The following is an 18,951-nucleotide window of genomic DNA, read 5'->3' on the forward strand; positions in this document are numbered from 1 at the left end:
CAATGATCTTAACTGTAAACTAGTAAATATAAAATATTTTTCATTTTAAAAGCATAATGTAGTAAAATATTCGAAAATTTCAATTTTTTCAAATTTTCGGTTTGTTTCCAAGCTCGGGGAAAAATGACAAAAAACGGTAAAAAAAAAAAATAATAATAATTTAGCTATTTTCTCCGTCGAATTTTGTATATATATGCTTCTGTACATTTGTAATTTCCAGTATACTATTGTAATTTTTCTTCTTTCTTTCAATGAATTTCAAATAGCTTTGTGAGGTAAATTACCTCTCTCTTAGATTGTAATCCTAGTAACATTCTTCTTTGAAACTAATTTCGTTAAATGATTGGCTTTCTATAGTGGTTGGACCAATTACGGCCTGTCTTCTGTAAGCTTAAGATAATATACATTAATAACAATTTTGTGAGGTGAACACGGGCAGCGGACAAAATCCAGGAACTGTGAAAAGTAACTATGATATTATTTAACTGTGAAAATAACTGATATTATTAGGATGCCCATATGATTCTTTTCCTTAAATTTTGTACTGCACTCGGTGAAGTTCAGCTGTGTTTGATTTTTCATGTTTTTAGTAACATTCTTCCTTGAAACTAATCCTGCTGCTGAATCAATAGCTGCAGCTTGCTATACTGTGTAGACCAATCATAACCTGCCTTTTGTAACTTTAAGAACATTTTCATTTTAATAATAATTTTGTTGAATGAATTATCCCCTTAAAAATACCCTTATTATATGAAATTTCCCTTCAAATTGTAAGGCGAAACAGGAAAAGGCAAAACAGGAATTCCTGTTATGCCTTAAATCAAAGTTTGATCTTGTTATGTTGGTAAAGATGCCAGGGGGCAGAAAAAGCTGGAAAACTTGTGTAAGGCAAAACAGGAAAAGGCGAAACAGGAAGACAGGGTGTTCGGAACCGACATCAAACAACTCAGGGAAATTAATCCTTACACGAGAACATAAAATGAAGGTTACGAGTCACCACACTAAAAGATTCTCGCCCAAATTTCTTAAACTAAATAATGTTATGCTGCGCTAAAATACAACAAAACTTTCAGGTGTTTTCGGAAAACTCAAAATATTGCTCGAATTGTTGCTTTCTTGTACCGTTACGACCAATTTCCTGTGGACAATATCTCTAAAATAACGCAATTGTGCACCAAGATTGGTCTATAGGCTTTTTCATGTTTTCGTCCGAGGATTCACTTCCCGACGTTATTTTCTGACACCATGTGTATATATTATACTGCTTATTATCGAGTAACAAAACTAGAAATATTCGAGGCCCTTGTTCCACTTATATTTAATACCATTCGTCTGAAAACTTTAAATAATCGTTCACGTAGTCTAAATTATTGAGACATTACTACGTCCGTTCTTTATTAGTTTGGTTGGTTTGTGGGTTTAGAGTTTAGCGGCCCTTTCTGCACCGATGTTATAAGAGACGTGAGCCTTCAGTGGAATCCGAACCCTTAGTGATATGTTGAAATTTCAAGACTCTTCCACCGGGCGTCGAACCCGAGATTCGTGATCCAAAGGTGCTTGAGCTAGCCAATAGACAGACGAACGGGAAGGACTGTTGTATTTTTAGTATTTTACTTACATATAGGCTATTTATTCACTGGAAAGTTTGTTCATGGGGTTCAATCCATCGTTTCTGTTGAATGAATCTTGAAGTAAAGTTGATTTTTTTATTACTCCAGAAAATTATTTAAATAGCTAATGTTGCCAGAAAGTAGAAGTAACTACCCGCAACGAATTTCAAATCCCAGTTACTAGAGGGAATTTTGTAGTTTGTATGCATGCAAACGTCTCATACAAGCTTAGTGCTGCAAAGGAAAGCTAAATTTCAACTATGATCTGTATCAAATTGTTGATCCTGCTCTCCAAAGTATATACTCCCCCCTCCTATTTTCTAGTGTTGAGGCAGTGTTATTACAAAGAGTTGAAACTTACTAATATGAAATTAGTGGCTAACAATAATTATCTAACTAGAGTTATTAGTAATGAAGACCTGATCTTTGCTGATTGACATTCTCTACCTGATCTTTGCTTTCGCAGTATACATCATACCATAGATGTTCATTTTACTTCGACCTCACTCACCCTCACCCTCGTAGTGGCAGTTAGCCCTTGCCCTCGTTCACCCTCACTCTCGTGCTGGAAACTTGTCCTCGCCCTCGCGCACCCTCACCCTCGCGAAGGGAGTTGTCCATCGCCCTCGCCCTCTAATCCTTGAAGGCGAGGTTATTTGAGGGTGAGGAAGTCCTCGTGAGGATGAGATCCTCAATTTTCCAGCCTATTTGCTGAATTATTTCCTTAACATACGTCCTAAACAAAGAAAACTAGCATAAAACTAACTTGTATATATACCATCGTATAACTTACTACGGGTCACCTAAAATGGAACAAATCATTGACTACTCCACGCTTAGTATTACCATGAATATGTTCAGATAAATTTTTAATAGTTTCCTTTACATCTTTCGGTGCAAACTGGTGTTGCCCGTGAGACGAGACGAGACCAGAAATAAGGTTTGTCATCTCGTTTCATATATTTTATAGGTCTCATCTCGTCTCATTTCTCGGAAACTTCTTTATTGTCTCGATTCTCGACGACTAACTTCTCGTCTCGTTCTGTAAATTTACGTACGAAATGTATTCCTTTATTTAGAAGTTCTCAGTATCATTCTGCGTCACGAGAGTTGTAAGAAAGGTGCATCTAACAACATTTAAACCATATATATTATTGAATTATATTGTGATTTGAGTATCTTTAAAAGCTCATAAATGCTCTTCATTCTGATCGTACAATTACTTTTATCAATTTATAGATTTTATGTACGGATCATTTAGCACTAAAATAGTGCTTGAGACCTTAGACTTGAGTGAACTAGTGTTGCTCACTTGATTCGAAAAAAAATCCAAGAAATGCGTATTGGTTGGTGAGTAAATAATATTGTCTATTGTCTAATAATAGTAAAAAAGATAAGAACATGTGTCCGACCGAACTTCTTTACTACTGCCAAAAAAACTAATTAAGAATTTATCATATTTAATGTATTTTTAGCAGGACAATATGTCTTCAAACACATAATTAACAGTAGAGGCTGCTCCTGAGGGAAGTCATATAGTTAAAAATTTTAAGCTTTCTTGCTTCAAAGTAAGGGGGGAAAAGGTAATCTAATTTACTTATAAGGTGCAGGGCTCGATTGGGAACACTATTGTGGGACTCCAGGTTCCCAAACAAACCTGCATATATATTGCATATACTATATTGCCCCAAGGCACATAGTGTCCTTGAGCATATAAAACTTGGTTTTGGGTGGAAGAAGATAAAAAACACAAAGAAATCGCACCGAGGCTATACCATCCGGGTGTTCATGGATGTATCATATCACTTAACATCTATTTTTACAACAGAAGTTGGAAACGTAAAGAAATAAACTAGTACTCAATTAACTTCAGATCATATTGCTTGGTTCCAGAAACTTAATACAAACTATTCATGTAATAATTAAGCGCGAGCCCGAGAGCAAGCGAGGGCGACCAAAAATGAGAGAACTGAGCTCGAGCACGAGCCCAGTTGAAAGAAATGAGGCCGAGCCCGAGTGAATGTGAACCCAGTTGAGAGAAGTGAGGGCGAGCCCGTGCAAACTGGCCAGCTATGAACAAAACTCATTCCGCAAAGTCTGTTTCCATCTCACTCTTTAAACATGACAAAAAATGAAATGAAATCTTTAAGTTTAACGTCCCACGGTTATGCCGGTTAAGCTAAAGGAGACGGTGATAATGAGAAATGAGTGAAATGGTGGAATGAAGAAAGTGGGAGGAAACGGGAGAACCCCGAGAAAATCCACGAGTACGGTGTTTGTCCACCACAAAGTCCACACGGCGCGAGCTGGGATCGAACCAGGGACCCCTTTAAACATGACAGTGTAGACACTTTTTATCTAAAAAAAAAAAAATGTCTCTACCACCGGCAGGGCAACGATGAGACACACTCGCTTCTAAACGTAGAGCTATTTCTATCCGGAAACATTCATGAGAAACATGCAAATATTATAATCATTTGCCTTATTATTTTTAATAATTATGTGGAAGTACACAAGAGAAATTGGCTACTGCAATTAAATGAAAGGAAGAATATGACCAATCTATAATCTTGCTATGATATCAACTTTTCATCTAGGGGACATGGCAAATCTTTTTTCAAATATTATATTCCTCCAAAAATGGTCAAACACCAAATTCAAAATAGTTTTTTGTTAAGGGAACTTGTCCTCCTCCCTCGCGTGCCCTCGTTCTCGCGAAGGAAATGGTTCCTCGCTCTCGCGCACCCTCGCCAACGCAGTGGAAGTTGACCCTCGCCTTCGTACACTCTCGCCCTTGCAGTGGCAGTTGGTCCTTGACCTCGTTCACCCTCACCATCTCGAACGGAGTTGTCCATCGCCCTCGTTCGCCCTCACCCTCGTGTTGAAGACTTGTCCTCGCCCTCGCAAAAGGAGTTGCACATCGCCCTCGCGCAACCTAGCCTTCGTGTTGAGAATTTCTCCTCGCCCTCTTGCACTGGAACACTTGGTCTTGGTCTTGGTCTTGGTCTTGCACACGTAGTCTTGGTCTTGGTCTTGGTCTTGCTTGCAAGAGTCTTGTAAGTCTTACTTTTAAGAAATCTTATGCTTTTCATAGGTAAATTTTACTCTGGATATAAGGGATAATAAATTCTACAATGCGCCAATAGTGACGGAAATTTAAAAATGTAAGTTTCTAAATGTAATATAGTTTACCTTCATGTAAGTATGATGATGGTGTACAACATAAGCAATGATCTTTATTTCTTCTTCAATGGCTTCACTACTTATAAGATAAATCACCACGTTTTGTAATCTTTTTATATTTTTTAGCAGATCCAATACTCCACTAGTTCCCAAACTGAAAGGCTACCCCTGAGACGCACAGAAAATTAGGACGGCACAGATTACTGAAATATCATGAATTGCAAAATTAGTTTTACACTCTAAAGGCAACAGATTTTTTTCTTTTCAACCTAATATTTGTATTGAACAAACTTCCAATTAAATATCGAGATTTTGTTTTACTGATTCCAATATGTACTCTATGGAGCAGAAACATGAAAAAAAAAATTGGAGGCACAAAAGCAATGAAAAAAATAGAGGCTTTCGAAACTTGGGTATGGAGAAAAAGGAGAGAATTGGCTAGGTTGAACGGAAAACGAATGAGAAGGTGTTAGAAATATTAGCGGTAGGGGAGAAAAGAAGAATTTTAGATGTAAGCTTAATTAAGAATAGGAAGAGGAAGTGGTTGGGACATTGGCTGAGGAGGAACTCTATCATGCGGGACATGCTAGAGGGTATGGTGGAAGGAAAGAGAAGGAGAAGGCGAAGGAGACTGTAGTTGAAGGAAGGTATTAAAACAGGAAATTGCTACATCAAGACGAAGAGACTAGCTGAGGACCACCGTACATCGAAGCTTTTCAGTTGCAGCAAGTGACTTGCCAATAATGGCAGAATATATGATGATGATACGTTTAGCAATATTGGCCAAAAAAGAGAAAGAAAAATTAAAATAATAATGATTATAATCTAGCCTCTTGACATTTAAGAATAGTTTGAGTTGAAATTGAAAACGACTCAACGGTCTATGCCTTTTGTGTCTTGCGGTCACATGCACTAAGTTTTTGTCAATATCATGAAAATGTTATTTCGATATTAATTTTAAGAGTACAACGGATGCTTGAGCCTCGCAGCAGTGTAGTCGGAACCTATGGTATACTGAATTAGCGATGTTCAATGCTACATTTCTCTTCAGGTTTTGAAAAAGAACACCACTAAAGCCTGTGACAAACATCTTGGCATTTCAGCGAAACGAATAAAACACAAGCTCTGGCGCAACGTTGCCAAGTAGTAAAGAGGTGTGGCTAAGGAGACAAACTACAGCACGATCAGGTGACAGGGGATAGACGTGGGTGTGTACAAAATAAACGTGGCAATACCGCTGGCCTCTCATTTGCTAGCAACATTTAAAGGGAACTTGGAGCGCCGCCTTCAAGTGCTGAGATGTTTGTCACGCCGTTTAGTATGTTTTGAAATGAAATTAAATATCTAGTTTAACGTCCCACGATTATGCACCGAAGCTGAGGAAGACGGTGATGATAAGAAATGAATGACATGGTGGAATGAAGAAAGTAGGAAGAAAATTGGAAAACCCGAGAAAAACCCACGCAAGCGGTTTAAATTTTCAACAGCGATGCATTCATTATGCTCACAGAGGACTATATAACTAAAAATATTCCCTATTCTGACACCATTCTGAGTGCATACGGAAAAATACTATCTTAATCGGTAAAAGGTGATGAATAAAACCAACAATACAAAACTAGGCATACCTTCTCGTCTGAAGGCCACCAGTCTGATTGGCTGCGTAAGCAAACTGCATACAACAGAGGATCACCAATCCTCACAGGAAACATTACTCGCAGAGTTAGAACTGTGATCGTTCAACATATAACCATGTTTATGTAGGTATATAGTTACTCTTTGAATGCACTGGTCAAATAATATGCTATTAATCATTCAAAATCTCCTTAAATTTTAAACGAAACTTTATTCAATTCAGAGCAGTTACTCCAATTCTGATATGTTAACATGATAAGCAGAGTTCCACTAAAGTGACAACGAATAATGTTAATACAAAAGTTGAAAACGGTGAAAACGGTATTAATACTAGAGATAGATGCTGTCCATATTACAGACGAAAAGGCAAAAGAATCAGGTAAATGCACTAAAGGAAACACACGAAGAAATACTTTGAATGCAATAGAGAATGGACGAAATAGCGTTATTCACTACCATTCTACTGGAAAGAAAAGGTGAAGCAAAAGTAAGATATGGAAGACCCAAAATGGAGTATCTGAACAATATTACGAACAGACGAAACAACAAACGCAGATAAGTTGTTTTTGATTTTTCAGATTGGCTAAATTTTTCAACAGAGGAGAGAAGAATGAGAAAATGGAATTCCTAACATTACATATTACAAAAAACAATAATATGTGATTTTGAGTAATGACCTGAGGTTTCAAAATAACCATTACTCATACTCTTTACTTTTATTTCCAGAATGATACAGTTATCATTCTTCTCCATTTTTAATTATTAAACTGATGGATTGGTTGGTTGGATTGGTGTTTCACGTTCTTTTCAGCACCGAACCCATACGAGACGTGGACCTAGAATCTAACGTGGGATTCATACCACAACAACTCCCACTGGGGAGTACCTGGGTCTCCACAGTGAAGGAGCATACGTTCACCATGTACTCTCGAGGGAGTTCTTTAAACTGATGGAGCTACATAGCAATATATAAATAGAAAAATATAGTTAACAGTACATTCCTTTCTTCTATTTTAATAACTGTGAGTCTGCATATACAGATGAATATCCAGCGTATATTGGGTACCTTAATATTTAATTCCACCATTCAGATTTTATCTCAAAAATACTTAGTGCAATGATTATGCATAACAAAAAGATCTCAAAATACAATTGTATATACTATAATAATAAGGAACCCTAATAACACATATATTATCATACACTAAATTGTTGCATAATTAATAAAAATATCTCTACAAATAAATTAGAACATGATATTGTTGCATATACATGCAATACAAGCCTTATGCAAACTTTTCCAATACTTCCTGAAGTATTCACATTTGTTTTCGCAGATATTTTCATAAGCCTACTTGGTCCGTGAGAGGCAAAGATTTCCAGAATTCTGCATGACCAAGACTTGTTTCCCTTGACTTCATTGATATATCTGTTGGAGATTTAATATCCAGATATTTCAAACGACCATCAGTTGGTACGGGTTCCCATCTCTCACCTCTATTCGCATTGGGAATTCTAAAAAAGGAAAAACAAATGTTTAATTTTAAAAAAATCATTTAAATTATCTCAATGAAATCTTATAGAGCGGCCATGTCTGTCCTTGTCTGTCGACAGATATCAGTCCAAAAATAATGAGAGATATCTAGAAGCGGTTTTTCGCAATCAATTCAGCGTCCCGAGAATAGATTTCATCAAGTCTGATTATCTTCTATTCAAACTGGAAGTGATTAGACGTAATCACTTTTTATTTCAACGTTTATGATCAACAAAAACTGTAATCGGCAGCAACAAGTAGATTTCTAGAATCGATTCAACGTCTCAAGGGAACTATTGGTTGCAACCCACAGCAATCTATCAAAATCGCAGGTGGTTGCAATTCACTACATTACTTCCGATTTCAATATGTATTCCCATGAAGCAAAAACTGTAAGAGATATTGAAACTCATTTTTTTTTTCTGGCACAGAATGAGATTTGTCTTGACTTGTATCTAGTGCTCTCAAACGGGTCGGGTCAGGTCTACTCGGGTCGGGTTGTCGGGTCGGGTCAGTCGGGTCAGCTCCGGTCGGGTTGTCGGGTCAGCTACTCGGGTCGGGTCAGTCGGGTCAGCTCGGGTCGGGTTGTCGGGTCGGGTCAATTGGGTCAACTCGGGTCGGGTTGTCGGGTCGGGTTATTCGGGTCAGCTCGGGTCGGGTTATCGGGTCGGGTCGGGTCAGTCGGGTCAGTTCGCTTTGGTCAACTGAGTTTAGGTTGAGTTTAAACTCGGCTGGAGTCAAAAGCTGCTGTTTTTCACTAGCTGCCTAATTAAAAATAGCAATTTTCAATTGATTTTATAGAAACCATAAATCTATTTTGAACACTTGCAGCTAGTGTTTTTATGGTAAATGCTTATTTTTGTACTTGTGTGTACTTTAATTTTTAAATGTGGAAGATTGATTTTACCAATCGACTGTAATATTAATATCTACGCCAATATGGAGTCTGTAGAACAAAACTAGAAGTTGTTTAAGCAACGCCAAAAGAGATATTGGATATGGACGACCAAGCCCAAGCAGGGCCGCGGTGGCTCAGTGGTAGAGAATTCATCTCTGGTACATGGTGTCCAGTAACGCAGTAGCGTAGCTAGAGTTTTTTTCAGGAGGGGCCAATGAAGGGCCCAAGAGGATTTTGAGGGGACCATCTCCAATATATATATATATATATATATATATATATATATATATATATATATATATATATATATATATATATATATATATATATATATATATATATATGTGTGTGTGTGTGTGTGTGTGTGTGTGTGTGTATTCAAGGTGAATGTTTCCATCTTTGTGGTTCATGATTTTACTCTTTGGAAAACAGTGAAAATATAAGAATTTAGTACCTCAAACAACTACGAATCATTAATGCAATTGATTTCTAATATAAATAAATAGTTATTTAATCATGGCGTTTAAAATATGTGTAGCTGGTTGACTTAAGTGGAAGCAAACACACTTTTACAGGTAAAGAAAATAACTTATAGGTTCATGCCTCTACTTAAAGAGGATCTTTCTATTCGTGTGGGCAACAGCAAACATATCCACAACTTGTTAAAGATCTAACGATTTAGCAATTTTCTTCTCAATATAAAGTAACAATAAGTTTTTCAACCTATCATGAGTCATTGAATTGCGTATACAAGTCTTTAATCTTTTCAAAGAAGAGAATGACCTTTCACATGTAGCACTAGAAACTGATATAATCACAGAGATTATACCTAGCTTGTAGGTTTCTAGGAATGCGTTTTTGTAGACACAAAGAAGATCAACGAAATTCGTTAAGGAATCAGCTTTGGTTTTCTTCTCGTCTTCATACAAATTAATTGTTAGAGCAATCCCCATTTTGCTTTATTTCTTGTTTAATTATGCTTTATTTCAAATTATGCTTTGTTGTTAATTTCAATGATTATTTTACATTAATCGTGTATAATGTATAATATTTATTATACATTAAAAATTCTAAATATCTTGATCTATTTATTAATATTTTTTGCAACTAGTTTCTCTCATATTTAATGAACTTTCTACTTAATTCATTTTAAAGAGATGTGCTTTGCTCGAATAAATTTTTTCTATCATTTGTGTGCGCCTTACAGGTACATATATACAGAAAGGGAAAGTAATAGTCTGGAGGATCGGTCATATGATCGTGCACTTTTCGATACAAGTATGAAATTTACAGTACACAATAATTGATGTGCAAACAACAATATTAGGGGCGGAGCCAATCGAAATTGGCACTCTTGTCATAATGGCGGCCATATTGAAAAATTAATCTCGTAAAGGTGTTTTTTTTTTCTTGAAAATAGCTTATATTTTTCTCTTTATGTACAAGTGACAATATTATTTTAATTACTGTTGACCAAATAATGAACAATTTACATATTTGTATAATTTAGTTTGTTATTTAGTTTCCTATTTTTCAACATGGCGCCCAATGTGACCAGATTTAACATAATGCCACAACTATAGAGTGATCAGTATCAAAATATATGTTCTTGATGTCACTAATTGCAAATATAGGCTTAGAAATACTATCAGATGGTCTGTTCTTGATTTAAGAGAATGGAATTCATAGCACTATTAAGTATTTTAAGTTTGTCTTTCTAACTTTACACGTCAAGCTTGTGGAAATTGAAGTTTGAATATAAGATTTCTGCAATACCAAAACTGTACAATAAAGCATATCACATAGCAACAAAATTGATAATTTTACTTCATGTTAAAACATGAAGGAAAGTAAAATTGGAATTTACAGTCTTTCTTAGTGTACATATATTCAGCGTTCACATCCTTCACATGGTAAAGAGCTGTACATGGTAAGTCAGCTTTCAAACAGCTACACTTTCCAGAACACACTTTGGAACAATTACATTTCAATATCTCTCTTGAAGACTCACTGACTAGTGGAGCTGTTATCCAACGAGGTATCCATCTTCCTTCCTCGGTTTGTGTCCATCCGTAAATACTCGGAGATGGAAGTTCAGGTTCTTTTTCAAGTGATCTTCCCCAAATCCGTCATGCTTGATAAGCTGTTCGAAGTAAATGCTGTAGCAAAGCATCTTGAGTTGGAGGTATAAGCTCACGCCCACGATTATTTCGTGTAAACATCTTTTGCCTTACTACATTTATGTCATTATCTATGCTGCAACGGTCATATAGCGATACAACAATTTTTTCAACAATTGGAAACGCTATCTTCACGGTTTCTACATCTGGAGCACTTGATAATACTTGAAATGCCGACGTAACCTCATCATAAGCTTTCCAGGCTGTCCAAGCTAATATTTTACCTTTACCCGCAAATTTAGATGTAGTGTCACTTCCCGTCAAAGCACAAAAAGCAAGTATTGCAGAGCTTTTCTCACTTCTCAGTGGCTTTGATATTGCTGTAGCATTGATGTAACGCATATGTTTTCCTTATCCATACAATACCCACAAACAATCACATACCAACTTAGCTGCATTATTGACTGCCAACACAACCACATCTGAATTAACCGTACAAACTTGTATATTTCGATACCCTTATACCATCTACTGCATGTAAAAATATCCTTGTGTCTGCTTCATCTTGAGAACATGGCACTATTCGACTTAAATCCGCAGGTTGTGAACTAACAGCACTGTATCCTTGGGCGACAACAACTTTTCCTGGATAGTCTGCTAAACTTACACATTTTGCCAATAAAAGAAATAATTCTGTTTTGTTTTCATCAACTTTAAGAAAGTCCTTCCAGTTTTTAGGCACCTTTTTATCCGCTTCAACTTTTCTTCGAATGCCTGTTCCTCTCTTCTCATGAACACAACTCTTCAAGCTTTCTGGTATATAGGTATCAAACACTACGTCAACACATTTCACTTGTCCTTTAAATCAATTTTTGATCGTGTTTACAAACTTTTCGACATAGTCAGCAAACAAATCTGGAGCTTCGGGTGTCAGAAAGTGCACAATGACTGCACCATCAAGAATAATCATTTCAACATCAGGTCCAGCTTGATGAGGTTCATCACTATCTTTTTCACTGCAAGAAATAAGTTTTTCCAGCCAGAGTACAATGTCTGATTTATCTCCATACCGAATGCTTCCATTGCACTCTGCCAGTGACGAAGGAAATGATTGATGCTCATGACTGAAAAACTGATAAAGGTCGCCATCTCGAACTTGGCATCCTATGTACATTCTAAGGAAAAGATTGCGGTCTTGTTTGACGGCTACAATTTGTTGGGAGGTTGTACATTTCGACCTAATTGGATAACTGAAAAGCGGAAATGTATCCTTTGTCAGCGATCAATGAAGAATTGTGTGCTCTGTTCTCTTCCAAGTGCTTCCATGTTTCTATACGATTTTGTAACATTTTCGTCAGCAACCACACGTGAATCCAAGGTAACTAAATCTTGCGTAATGTCCGGAAAAGGATCTCCCATTTCTTTTATTGTTTCCGCCAGGTTACTAACATCCTTGATAAATCGAATCTGATTTGATGACACTAGTTCATGATGGAACTTGACAGGCTAATAATTTTTAAGAATTCCTCCATTACCCTTAACATTTCTGGCCCTGAGACCATCCATCTACGGAGTGCTTCTGGATTCTCTTTAAATCCTACAACCCCTCCTTCGCCCTTAACAAGCGCATTATATGTTCATGCGTTTCGTCAAGAGGCATAAAAGAAAAAGGTCTCGAAGTTTTATTTACTGTGAACTTCCCCTTGGAGAATTCTTGAGGAATAGTAGGGTGAGTTTCTTTAAGTCTTCTCATATCTCTGAGATGAACTGAAGCAGCTCTGGCGTAGTTAGTATGATCCAAAGCAAAGAACAACCACACAATGTTTGATAAAGAACTCACATTCACTGAAAATCTCCTTCATGGACAGATCGATCCCATGTTAATATGTCAAGGATGACTTTCATTATAAAGTTCCAGAAGAAAAACTGAGGACTTTCCTTACATCTAATTTCTGACCAGTCGTTAAAAGATAAGAACTCATTGCTGTCCTCTCTCGATTCAAGATATTGCTTATAGGCGTCGCTCTTCAGTTTGAAAAGTGTGCATGCTGTTAGTTGATAGGCACGAAGCGTATTCTTTATGTGCACCACTTTCAGAAACGCGGCCACAGACCCGGGAGTTGAAACTCTAGCTTGTTCTAGAGCAGTTTTCCAGCCATTTCCTTTGATAATGTCTCCAAGACATTTAAGAAAGGCCATCTTTATGTGTCTATTAGTTTGAAATTTCGTTTCATTTTAGCTGCAGTTCAGTTCTGAAATAAATCGAAAACAAAATTTGAGTTACACTGAAAGACGAAAGAAATAGCAGGCAAAATACCTGTAAAAGAACTAATAAAAATAAATAAATCAATCAATCAAAATTAAACATTTAAATTCAACATTTTACCACGCCAAGTGTCAAAGGACCTTTATCAAGAGCATAAAAGTGAAAAATAGATTATAATTTTAAAATTAAAATGCATTAACATGTTAAACAATACAATTAAATGTTATTTTATATGTACTGAGCGGCCATTTTTAATATGGCGGCTATCTCGCCGAAATCACGTGATATTTTTTGGCTCCACCCGTAGAATTCTTTCTTATGATGTCTATAAACCGTGTGTAAAATTTGACGCTTGTATCATAAATTGCACGATTCTTTGAGATTTTCTTACGGATCCTCCAGACTATAAAAGATGCCAGCAAAAAGTACAGAAAGTGCTTAAGTTCAAAAAGTCAACATAACAATATAGTATGGAGTTCTTGCATACTATTCATTGTTGGCGGAAAAATTTCTTCTTTTACTTTTTTTCTTTTCTCCACATCAAAGGATTACACCCAAAAGTTCACAGAAATGAAAATAAGCTTTTCATTGTTGCATTGTTATGTTCTCAATGATTTTGCATTGTAAATATTGGTTTTAAAAATATTAACACAGTATGTTAAACTTTCAGTTAAAGAGAATTTTCCAAGAATTGTGCTATATATTTTAAATTATGCTTTATGCTTTATTTTCTAAAATTATGCTTTTAAAACTAGTTTCTTCTGGGCCCTTAGACAATCACAATCATGTTCAAGGTACCAACCATATGTGTAAATTGCTGTTATGCTTTATATGCTTTTTATGCTTTTGGGTTGCTATATTAATTGTGTTTGGGAGGATTTTGAGTTCTCACTTTAATGTTTGCAGATCACTCGATTATGCTGGGTTAAAGGCTCGACAATGTTGTAGTTTTAAAAAGTTTTTACTTTTTGGATGTAAAGTGGTGATTGATCTGATGATTTTGCTACATGATACAAAGCGGTTTTCCATATCAGAGATTGTCTATCAATAGTAGGGAGAAAAATGTCTCTTGATAGATATATTATCTTTAGAAAATTCGTTTTCTGCATCCAATGAAAGAAAAGATTCATCCAAAATGAATTTGTGATATTTCGATGGCGGATGTCTAGTTCGTTTCCACGAGGAACCCCTATATTCTATTTGTTTCCGACTCTGGAATTCGAGACCAGTTTCTTTGCACATCTCCAAACATTCTTGATAAATTTGTTCGAATATTGTTCGTTGAGAGTCATATTTACCAGACCTCATCTTGGACAGCGTTTGAACTAGTGTGTCTACAAGGATCAAACCTTCTGACATGTCTGCATCTACTTGAGATAAGGCGAAACTCAAAGTTATAGCATGGCACCAGTAATCTTAAATTTAACAGCCCGAAAACATTCCCTCGTGTACAGATCACACTAATTTTCCGGATGGAATGATGGAGGTAAATAAATATCAGAAGTTCCAGATTTGTTTTAATACCGCATGATAATATAATGTGTCGAAAACATATTTTATGAAAAAAGAGGAATAAATGGATATGATAATTTGTAAAAAAAAAAAAAGTGATAGTGCTTAAGTAAATTATAAGAAAAAGCCTTGAAAAGTAATCAAGAGGAACCATTAATATGTTTTTCCTTTATTATAATAACTTGTCCTAAGGGACAACGGTGATAGAAACTAATGAGGCTTTATAATTGCAAAAACATCATAAAGCACTTAATTTGAAATTAAAGATTGATAACATTTGGTAATATAATGGGGATTCAGGCTGGCAGAGGGGGAGAGTGGAAACGGAGGCAACATATACTTTTTTTTTAGCCATGTGCAAAGAGATTAACCTTCAACTTCGGGTGAGAGGTTACCATATACTCACGTGAGTTTCAATTGCTACCACTTGTAAAAGTTAGCTAAGAAAGACAATTTGGGCATAGTTTTAGTTTCCTAGCGTAATTAGTTTTTGTGACAAGTAACTCGTATATGCAAATAGCATCGTTAATATCATCTTGTATGTTAGAATTGTCTTTGTGTAAATAAAATTGTAATTAAGCATTTCGAGGTAAAACAGGTTCTTTTACTTAACTTCTACAAAGAAAAGATTAGAACTTACCTCTTATGCACAGATACGACAGCGTGGGATACTGTCGGTCAGTAAATAATATAATCTGAAGTCATCTACCATACGTAACTAAATATAATTGATTAATCATTTTTATTAATCAATAAATAGTTGTTTGGTAGATAAACTCATAATAATAATAATAATAATAATAATAATAATAATAATAATAATAATAATAATAATAATAATACCAAATTATTTAATGGATGCTATGCATTTGTTCTATGTCGCCATAATCAATGGAAATCAATTACTTAGTGTACGAAGACTTTTTTCGTCCAACACAAGTGTAATGTTTTACTGCAGTGCATGTTATTTGTAAGTATGCATATCATATTTTAGTATGACTTTCAACATTGAAGCGAATGAGAATGTCGACTGATTTTCTATTTTTCTGGTTGTTTGTCAAAAACAAAGGAGATAACTAGATAATGGACAGAGGTTAAAATGAATGTCCAGGTGGCGAGGTCAATGCAAGCATCCCACAGATTTCCGTGAATTAGATCTTCCCGTACTACTAACTAAAACGAGTGGAGTTATTTTATTTGGAACGCAACGGTATTCTGCAGTTCGTAATTTTTTGTCGAGAGATGTTTTAGAAGTAGTTTCACTTGTAGCCACTGGCAACTCACCGTTTGTCGACCTATAATAGCATCATCTGTGTGTGTGGGGGGGGGAGCACTAGGGGTGCCAAGAATTTGAGCAAGGGGGCCTGGCCCGTCTTGCCCTTGGCTCCGCCACTGATGGTGTCCATGGTACGACTCCAGCTTGTGCTAAGTGGGCTTTGTGGTGGAAAAACGCTGTGTAGTGGGTTTTCTTGGGGTTCTCCCGTTTTATCCCACTTTCTTCATTCCACCATTTCATTCATTTCTCATGGTCACCATATCCCTTAGCCTCGGTGCAGAATCGAGGGACCTTAAACTGAATATTTCATTTTATTTCACCAAGCCCAAGGACACCGATACAAGAACAAGATAAAGATTGGATATGCAAGACGAAGTGCATAGTAATCTTGCTCTTGGCCTTGTTTTGGTGATCACCAAGTAGCGATGAGCGTATTTTCTTGCTTTTCGTATAGTATGAAAGACCATAATCAAAATCACACTTGGTCTTCATTTGTACCGATGAGGCGAGCATTCTTGGCTCTTGTATAGCATGAAAGATAACCAAGACTACGAAACGCAGGACCAAGACTTGACTGCAAGACAAAGGATAAGACGCAGTATTAATGACCAAGACCCAGGGAGCGAATTGTTTGAATTTCATTTGTTGGGCTGAAAGTGGTGAAATAAAATTAGTACTTTATAATTAATTATCATACTGTATTTTTAAATTTTAAATTATAAAATTCATATTATGTATCTTCTTACGTGCACTATATATAGTGTAAAATACGTTTTAATTACAGAAAGAAAAATCAAAGTGGCACGGGTCCCGGAATCAAAGGAACCTATTTTGGAATGAAAGTTGAAGGGTTAGTAGATTGGTTACCTAACTACCAGCGCACTTTCCCCCTCCACCCCCTAACTACCAAAAAATTACATATCCGCCACTGACCATTACACTTTAACACAGAAGGTTAGCATAAAGCGAGATTGGGTAATTGCACTGCGCATATGCTTTTATGACATTTAAAATCATAAACGCTTACATCTAAAAACTTACATCTAAAAACTTACAATCTAAAACTATTTCTCTTCTATCTTATAATGTCCCCATGGTAGGGTATTGACCCCATCCTTTAAAACACATCTCTTATCATCCACGCAACTTAAAGCTAACTTATTTACTTCTATACTGTACAAATCGTGCTTATAACTTCTAATCAAATTCATCTTCTTATAATATTCTTTTTGGCTAATCAAACAGTCCTTATACTCGTTAAATGACAGTTCTTTATACACGACACTCTTCTTAACAACTTTAGCCTTCTTACAACACTTTTCCTTATCGAACTTACCTTTAAAGTCTTTATCTGTTAAATCTATTTGAGGTGCTTTTATACTGTACATCTTACTTCTTAAACCCACAAACTCTTCTATGATTGTACCTTTAATCTCATCCTTCATCTTACCAAGTATTTTCTTATTGATTTGCGGTATCTTATATTTGTTATCTTTAGGGTAGTCACTGGTATCGAAGTAATCAATGTAGTTTTTCATGTCCTCGTACACATCTTCTGTTTGGATATGATATATATAGCTATCAGTATCTGTATAACATACTTCTATTTTGTCTTGGTATTTTGGTTTCATCACATTGTAATGGAAGTCGTACATTAAATATTTCGATAGATCTAAGATACTCATTCCAACATATATTGGTTTATTGAAAGTTAATTTTGTTTTATTCATTATGATTGCACATAGATTCTCAGTATAAAGAATTCTATCTTTAAAATTTGGTTTAGCAATTAGTTTTTCTACTCTTGTTGGATCACATTCTATTTTTATAGGTTTACATCTCTTTCTAATATTTTCCATAGTCTTTCCGAAAACTGAATTGTTCATGAGCTTATAGAAGTCTTTTTCAAAGTCATTTGTTGCTCTAGTTCTCATCTGCGTGTTTAAATCAATATATTTCTTTAACCAATCTGATTGTTCGAACTCTATTACTCGATGTATCTTGGTAAGTTTTAATCCAAGTGAAAGACATTGTTTTAGGTTTCGATAGTGAATTACATATTTTTCTTTGTCATATAGGGTTGTTAAGAGTTTTGATTGTTTTGAACCAGGTGGACACATGTTTTGAGGTGCTAATGGGTAGTTCTTGTGATAGTCATGCAATTCTTTAGGATATTCAAGATCAACTTCTAATATGTAACCAGTATCAGAATCATCAGGTATATTTGTGAAATCTATTTCTCTTATCTCATCTTCACTTAACCATCTGAATCCCTTATACGGCATATATTGACTCATTGCCCACCCATACAAGTTATTGGCATCTAGATACATTAAGTAAGAATCTTCTTTATTCTTATTGTAATCTTCCATATACTTATTGTTTGCTTTCACATATCTTTTTGAGCATTGACTAATCCCACCTCTTATACCTTTCTCTATCATCAATACCATATCGTAATCAGTTAATAACTCTAGTTTTATAGTTGTCATCTTTAACATTGCATCCCAAGCTAAACCTGGTGCTGTCATATACCAAGCTGGATCGAGACCATAAGCTTTAAGACATGTTTCTCTAAAGTTCTCAAACACATCTGCTAATAACAACACATCGGTTTTTAGATATAAGTCATGGTATTGTCCGAGATTCTTAATTTTAAATGTTTTCCACACTTTCTTTGCATGCTTATAATCCTCATCGCTTATATGTGTGTTGTTAAGCTTGTTGTAGAATGCTTTCTTTGGTGGTAATTTTCTTTCTCTAAACCTATCCCAATTGTTAACATAATCGTACGGATAAACACCTTTTCTTGTTACAAGGTTAAATTGTTCTTCATCAGGAGAGAATGTTGTGTGTGCACCATTTGTTCTCTCGTTAGGTTTGATGATAATTTGTCTAAACTACATGCCATAAATCT

General features: G+C 35.7%; 1 protein-coding gene across 1 annotated transcript in view; it reads right to left on the reverse strand.

The window, feature by feature from the left end:
- Positions 1-6,346: 6,346 nt before the first annotated feature.
- Positions 6,347-18,951, reverse strand: part of LOC145662601 (venom carboxylesterase-6-like) — a gene marked incomplete in the record, with an annotated part of 151,579 nt that continues 138,974 nt past the window's right edge. Inside the window, 1 exon segment of the mRNA XM_081728317.1 lies at positions 6,347-7,943. Within this exon segment, the coding sequence (XP_081584443.1) occupies positions 7,772-7,943 (172 nt within the window).

Source organism: Thermobia domestica, chromosome 10 (assembly GCF_964235325.1).
Source record: "Thermobia domestica chromosome 10, izTheDome1.hap1.1, whole genome shotgun sequence".
Lineage (NCBI taxonomy): Eukaryota > Metazoa > Arthropoda > Insecta > Zygentoma > Lepismatidae > Thermobia > Thermobia domestica.